The following is a 7,835-nucleotide window of genomic DNA, read 5'->3' as shown; positions in this document are numbered from 1 at the left end:
GGGCGGAGAGGTTGGGAAGAAGATTGCAGGTTAGGAAGGCGGTGCTGAATTTGAATTCAGCACCGCCTTCCTAACCTGCAATCTTCTTCCCGACCTCTCCTCCCCCACCCCAGTCTGACCTATCACCCTCACCTTGTCCTCTTTCTACCTATCACATTTCCGACGCCCCTCCCCCAAGTCCCTCCTCCCTATCTTTTATCTTAGCCTGCTGGACCAACTTTCCTCATTCCTGAAGAAGGGCTAATGCCCGAAACGTCGATTCTCCTGTTCCCTAGATGCTGCCTGACCTGCTGCGCTTTTCCAGCAACATATTTCCATCTCTGATCTCCAGCATCTGCAGACCTCACCTTCTCCTTATAGCATTTCCAGTCAATGTTGGGAGGTTAAAGTCCCCCATAATGACCACCCTGTTCCTTTCACTCCTACCCTCGGTCGTTTTGTCAATCCTCTCCTCCACATTCCTCGAACTCTGCTGATGCCTATAAAAAACTCCCAGCAGTGTGAGCTGTCCTGTCCTGTTTCCAACCTCCGTCCATACCACCTCAGCAGGCAAGTCCTCGTCAAAAGTTCTTTCAGCCACCGTTATACGGTCCTTGACTAACAATGCCACACCTCCCCCTCTTTTACCGCCTTGTCTCTTCTTAATGAAAGATCTAAACCCTGGAACCTGCAACATCCATTCCTGACCCCGCTCTATCCATGTCTCCGAAATGGCCACAACATTGAGGTCCCAGGTACCTATCCATGTTGCAAGCTCATCTACCTTATTTCGGATACTTCTGGCATTGAAGTAGACACACTTCAAACCAACTTGCTGTCTGCCAGCACATTCCTATGACCATGAAATCCTGTCCCTGTCCTCCCTACTCTCATCCTCCTGTGCACTAGAACTACACCTCAGGTTCCTATGCCCCTGCTGAGCTAGTTTAAACTCACCCGAATAGCACCAGCAAATTTCCCACCCCAGGGTATTAGTATCCCTCTGGTTGAAGCGAAGACTGTCCTGTTTTTACAGGTCCCACCTTCCCCCAAATGAGCCCCCATTATCCAAGTACCTGAAACCCTCCCTCCTGCACCATCCCTGCAGCCATGTGTTCAGCTGATATCTCTCCCTGTTCCTCACCTCGCTATCACGTGGCACGGGTAACAAACCAGAGATAACGACTCTGTTTGTTCTAGCTCTCAGCTTCCACCCTAGCTCCCTGAAATCCTGCCTTACATCCCTATCCTCTTTCTACCTGTGTCGTTGGTACCTGTGTGGACCACGACCTGGGGCTGGTCACCCTCTTCCTTCAGGACCCAAAGATACGATCAGAGACATCACGGACCCTGGCACCTGGGAGGCAACACAACAACCGTGAATCTCGTTCATTCCCAATAAACCTTTTATCTGACCCTCTAACTTTTGAGTCCCCAATGACTAACACTTTCCTCCTTTCCCCAATGACTAACACTTTCATCCACCCCACTGCATGCCCCTGGTAAGTCATCCCCCCAACAATATCCAAAATGGTATACTTGTTTTTCAGGGGAACGAGCACAGGGGATCCCTGCACTGACTGTTTTCTACCCCTTTCAAACAGTTACCCAGCTTTCTTCGTTTCTAGGAGTAACTACTTTCCCGTAACTCTTACCTATCATAGACTCTGCCTCCCGAATGATCCGAAGTTCATCCAGCTCTCGCTCCAGTTCCCTAACACGGTCTTGGAGGAGCGAGAGTTGGATGCACTTCCTGTAGATGTACTTGGATGGGACACTAATGGCATCCCTCACCATTTGGACAAATACATGGATTGTAAAGGTTTAGAAAGATATGGGCCAAGTGCAGGAAATGCAGTTAGCACGGACAGACATTTTGGTTGCCATGGACCAGTTTGGGCCAAAGTGCCTGTCTCTGTGCGGTCGGACTCTAAGTTGCTTTCTATTAAAATAATCTTTAATTCATGTAGGCTCATTGCACTTCTTCATCAAGCTGAAAACTGAATGGATCTCATTTAATGGTTGAAAAGGTGATCGGACTCTGAACACGAACACACGCAGACTCCATCCCTCCCCCCACCATGGCCACTCACCATCCACCCCACTCTACCCTTGCCTGCACTCTGCTCACTCCCTCTCTGGCTCAGCAATGCAACAGCATCCGCTGGCCTTGTCCCACTTCCTTCTGTGCAATAAGTGTTACTGATGCTGTAGTACCTTTCCTGTTAGGGTTGAAAGGTTGTCTCCACCGATCACCTTTATCTCTCCAGTCGACTGATCATTCTGAAATTTAAAAACAAAACTGATTTACATTTCTTTACATTCAGAATGTGCAGATTAACAAATATTAAAGGCCAGTATTTATCATCCATCCTTGTTTCAATGCCTTTTCAGAGGGCAATTAAGAATCAAACACATTGCTGCGGGCTTGGAGTGGGAGACAAGGGTGAAAATTACAAAGGCCTTGACCCAAATTCTTAATTCATCTCTGGCCATAGGAGACTGGAGAACAGCTAATGTGGTTTCACTTCACAAAAAGGGTGTTAGAAATAGATCAGCGAACAATAGACCAGTGAGTCTCACATTAATGGTGGAGAAACTAGTGAGAAAACAGGGAAGAAGAAAGTTAATCGCCATTCAGAGAGGAAAGGGTAGATTTGGGATAGTCAGCATGGCTTTGTCATGAGATGGTCATGCCTAACAAATCTGGTCAAATGCTGGGGGAGAGGGGGAGAGGTGGGGGGAAGAGAGAGAGAAAAACAGAGAGAGAGACAAAAACAGAGAGAGACAGAGACAGAGAGAGAGACAGAGAGAGAGAGGACAAGAACAGAGGGATTCACCAGGATGCTGCCTGGGATGATATATTTCAGCCACGAGGAGAGGCTGGATAGGCTCGGGTTGTTTTCTTTGGAGCAGAGAAGGTTGAGGGAGTACCTGTTGGAGATGTACAAGATCCTAAGGGGCATGCGCAGGGTGAATAAAGGCAGCTCTTCCCTTTAGTTGAAGGGTTAATAACAAAGGGGGTTTAATTTTAAAATGAAAGGCAGGCAGTTTAGAGGGGATTTGAGGAAAAACGTTTTCATGCAGAGAATTGGTTGGGGGTCTGAAATGCATGGCCTGCCTCTGAACAGAGCAGTTCTGAAGAACGGTCACTAGATCTAATGCAACAACTTTCTCTCCAGCATCCAGAGATGCTGTCAGATCAGTTGAGTGTTTCCAGCACTTTGTTTTTGTTTCAGATGCCTATCCTAATATGAGGTCTCTCTGAAATACTTCACAGACAATTGAATGTAGTCACTACTGTAATGTAAGAAATGTGGTAACCAGACTGTGCACGTCAAGTGTGAATTGTAGAAATTAAAGTTTATTGAGGAGCAGTAATTGGATAACAATGTGAGCATATGTAAAGAGACACCCGTGTTCCAATTTTTGCTTTAGTTACTAAGAGTTCATAAACGCCAGTTAATTAATGACATTTTAGTTTACTCAAAAAGAATATATAAAGACACTTAAGCCTCTATCAATATTCCTTCTTCCATTTATAACACAGAACATTACAGCATAGTATAGGCCTTAGCGAGTTTTGAGAAGATTTGTAGCTCAGGTTGTGGTTTTGGATGTAGGTCAACAAACACATCGAGTTAGACCCCATCTAGCACCCCTTGAAAAAAAGGAACAGGAAGTGACTTCACCACAGGAAATAATGTCCCCACAGGAAACGACATCACCAACCCAAAGAAACCCAAACATATAAATAGAAAGCAGGAATTTTCAGCAGTTTTCATCAACCTGAGGCCCACTAAAGATGTTACGAAACGTCTGGAAATGAACCTTCCACTCAGCGAGCAAACCTACATCCAAAATAGTACAGGCCCTTTAGCCTTTGATGCTGTGCCAAACCGTGAAATCAATCTGAAGCCTATCTATCCTACATTTTCATCCATATGTTTATCCAATGACCATTTAAATGCCCTTAAAGTTGGCGAGTCTACTACTGTTGCAAGCAGGGCGTTCCATGCCACTACTACTCTCTGAGTAAAGAAATTACCTCTGACATCTGTCCTATATTTATTTATCAGCCCTCAATTTATGACCCTCGTGCGAGCCATCAGCATCCGAGGAAAAAGGCTCTCACTATCCACCCTATCTAACCCTCTGATTATCTTATATGTCTCAATTAAGTCACCTCTCAATCTTCTTCTCTCCAACAAAAACAGCCCTACGTCCCTCAACCTTTCCTCATAAGACCTTCCCTCTATATCAGGCAACATCCTAGTAAATCTCCTCTAAACCCATTCCAAAGCTTCTATATCCTTCCTATAATGCGGTGACCAGTACTGTACGCAATACTCCAATTGCAGCCGCACCAAAGTTTTGTACAGCTGCAAAACGACCTCGTGGCTCTGAAACTCAGTCCCTCTACCAATAAAAGCAAACACACCATATGCCTTCTTAATAACCCTATCAACCTGGGCGGCAATTTTCAAGGATCTATGTACATGGACACCAAGATCTTGCTGCTCATCTACACTACAAAGAATATTACCATTAGCCCAGTATTCTCTATTCCTGTTGCTCCTTCCAAAGCGAGTCACCTCACTTTTCCACATTAAATTCAACTTGCCACCTCTCAGCCCAGCTCTTATGTCCCTCTGTAACCTACAACATTCTTCAGTACTATCCACAACTCCACCAACCTTAGTATCATCTGCAAATCCACCAACCCATCCTTCTATGCCCTCATTCAGGTCACCCACAAAAATGAAAAACAGCAAGGGATCCAAAAGAGATTCTTGCGGCACACCACCTGTAACTGAACTCCAGGATGATCACGAGATCTTGGTGTCAACCACTATCAGCTAGCCAACTTCTGATCCAAACCACTAAATCACCCTCAATCCCATTTCTCCCATTTTTGTGCAACAGCCTACCGTACTTTACCCTCACCTTCTCAAAGAATTCAATAAAGTTTGTGAGGCACAACCGACGCTTCACAAAACCATGTTGACTACCCGTAATCAACTAGTTCCTTTCATGATGATTATAAATCCTCTCTCTTATAACCTTTTCCAACACTTTACCCACAACCAAAATAAGGCTCATTGGTCTATAATTACCAGGGCTGTCTCTACTCTCCTTGAACAAGGGAACGACATTTGCTATCCTTCAGTTTTCTGACACTATTCCTGTAGACAATGACAACATAAAGATCAAAGCCAAAGGCTCTGCAATCTCCTCCCTGGCTTCCCAGATAATCCTAGGATAAATCCCATCTGGCCAAGGGGACTTATCTATTTTTACACTTTCCATAATTGCTAACACCTCCTCCTTGTGAAAATCGACCCCCATATAGTTTAGTAGCTTATATCTCAGTATTCTCCTCGATAACATTGTCTTTTTCTAGTGTGAATAGTGACAAAAAATATTCATTTAGTGATTCTCCTAACTCCTTGGACTCCATTCACAACTTCCCACTATTGCCCTTGATTAGCCCTCAACTTACACTTGTCATTCTTTTATTCCTGATATACCTCGAGAAATCTTTAGGGTTTTCCTTGATCCTATCTGCCAACAACTTCTCATATTCCCTCCTGGCTCTTCATCACTCTCTATTAAGATCCTTCCTGTCTAACTTGTAACTCTGAAGCGCCCTAACTGAGCCTTCACATCTCATCATAACATAAGCCACCTTCTTCCTCCGTCAAGAGATTCAATTTTTTTTTAGTAAACCACTGCTCCCTCGCTCAACCACTTCTTCCCTGTCTGACAGGTACATACTTATCAAGGACACACAGTAACTGTTCCTTGAATAAGCTCCCCATTTCAGTTGTGCCCATCCCCTGCAGTTTCCTTCCCCATCCTATGCATCCTAAATCTTGCCTAATTGCATCATAATTGCCTTTTGACCAGCTATAACTCTTGCCCTGTGGCATATACCTAACCCCGTCCAGCGCAAAAGTAAACATAACCAATTATGTCACTATCACCAAAGTGCTCGCCTACCTCCAAACTTAACATCTGGCTGAGTTCATTACCCAGTACCAAGGACCCAGGGAAATACTGAGGGAAGAGATCAATCTGACACTGGTACAGTTGAGAAAAGAAGTGTCAAATAGTCAGGGCAGGCAGGAACAAAGCAGAGAAAAATATTGGACTGATAAATTAAACTGCATTTATTTCAATGCAAGACGCTTAACAGGGAAGGTATATGAACTCAGGGCATGGTGAGGAAGATGGGACTGGGACATCATAGCAATTAATTACATATGGCTCAGGGATAGACAAGACTGGCAGCTTAATGTTCCAGGATACAAATGCTGTTGGAAGGATAGAAAGGGAGGCAAGAGAGGGGGAGTGCCGTTTTTGATAAGGGATAACATTACAGCTGTACTTAGTGAGGATATTCTCGGAAATACGTCCAGGGAAGTTATTAGGGTGGAACTGAGAAATAAGAAAGGGACGACTGAATTGGATTGAATTGAATTTATTGTCACATGTACTGAGACACAGTAGAAAGTGGGCGGCACGGTGGCACAGTGGTTAGCACTGCTGCCTCACAGCGCCTGAGACCCGGGTTCAATTCCCGCCTCAGGCGACTGACTGTGTGGAGTTTGCACGTTCTCCCCGTGTCTGCGTGGGTTTCCTCCGGGTGCTCCGGATTCCTCCCACAGTCCAAAGATGTGCAGGGTCAGGTGAATTGGCCATACTAAATTGCCCGTAGTGTTAGGTTAGGGGTATGGGTGGGTTTCGCTTCGACGGGTCGGTGTGGACTTGTTGGGCCGAAGGCCTGTTTCCACACTGTAATCTAATCTAATCTAAAGTTTTGTCTTGCGAGCAATACAGGCAGATCACAGAGTGAAGTAGCATAGATAAGTAAATAATAGGTAAACAGTGGCATAAACAAAAACACAGGTACAGGCAAATATTAAGAGTTTGTGAATCTAACAACAGTAGGGTAGAAACTGTTTTGAAACCGGCTGGTGCGTGTTCAGGCTTCTATGCCGTCTCCCCGATGGTAGAAGTTGTAGAAAAACATTGCCAGGGTGTGATGGATCTTTGGGAATGCTGGCGGCCTTTCCTTGACAGCAGCCTGGTAGATGGATCACCTTATTGGAATTGAATTATAGACCCCCTAATTGTCAGCAGGAAATTGAGAAACAAATTTGTGAGCAGATTTCAGTTATCTGTAAGAACAATAGGGTGGTTATGGTAGGGAATTATAACTTTCCAAGAATAGACTGGGACTGCCATAGTGTTCAGGGTTTAGATGGAGAGGAATTTGTTAAGAGTGTACAAGAAAATTTTCTGAGGATTTAGTATGCGGATGTACCTACTAGACAAGATACAAAACCTGACCTGCTCTTCGTGAATAAACCAGGGCAGGTGACTGAGGTGTCAGTGGGGGAGCACTTTAGGGCCAGCGACCATAATTCTATTAGTTTTAAAATATTGAACATAGAACATAGAAAAGTACAGCATTGAACAGGCCCTTTGGCCCATAATGTTGTGCCAAGATTTAATCCTTATGTCAAATATAGTAACTTAACCTGCGCACTCCTCAACTCACTGCTATCCATGTGCATATTCAGCAGTCGCTTAAATGTCCTCAATGACTCTGCTTCCACCACCACAGCTGGCAACACATTCCATGCATTCATAACTCTCTGCGTAAAGAACCTACCTCTGATGTCTCCTCTATACCTTCCTCCTAATATCTTCAAACTATGACTTCTCGTACCAGTCAATCCTGCCCTGGGGAGAAGTCTCTGGCTATTGACTCTATCTATTCCTCTCATTATTTTGTACACCTCGATCAGGTCTCCTCTCTTCCTCCTTCTCTCCAGAGAGAAAAGTCC

General features: G+C 44.7%; 1 protein-coding gene across 2 annotated transcripts in view; it reads right to left on the bottom strand.

Annotated features, from left to right (window-relative positions):
* hprt1 (hypoxanthine phosphoribosyltransferase 1) overlaps positions 1-7,835 on the bottom strand; it is a 48,932-nt gene that overhangs the window by 21,806 nt on the left and 19,291 nt on the right. For both annotated transcript variants that reach the window (XM_043714345.1, XM_043714346.1), the window contains exon 4: positions 2,197-2,262. In XM_043714345.1, the coding sequence (XP_043570280.1) occupies positions 2,197-2,262 (66 nt within the window). The remainder of the gene's footprint in view (positions 1-2,196; positions 2,263-7,835) is intronic.

Source organism: Chiloscyllium plagiosum, chromosome 24, assembly GCF_004010195.1.
Source record: "Chiloscyllium plagiosum isolate BGI_BamShark_2017 chromosome 24, ASM401019v2, whole genome shotgun sequence".
NCBI lineage: Eukaryota > Metazoa > Chordata > Chondrichthyes > Orectolobiformes > Hemiscylliidae > Chiloscyllium > Chiloscyllium plagiosum.
Note: the sequence above shows the minus strand (reverse complement) of the source record. Positions and strands in the feature narration are given on the sequence as shown.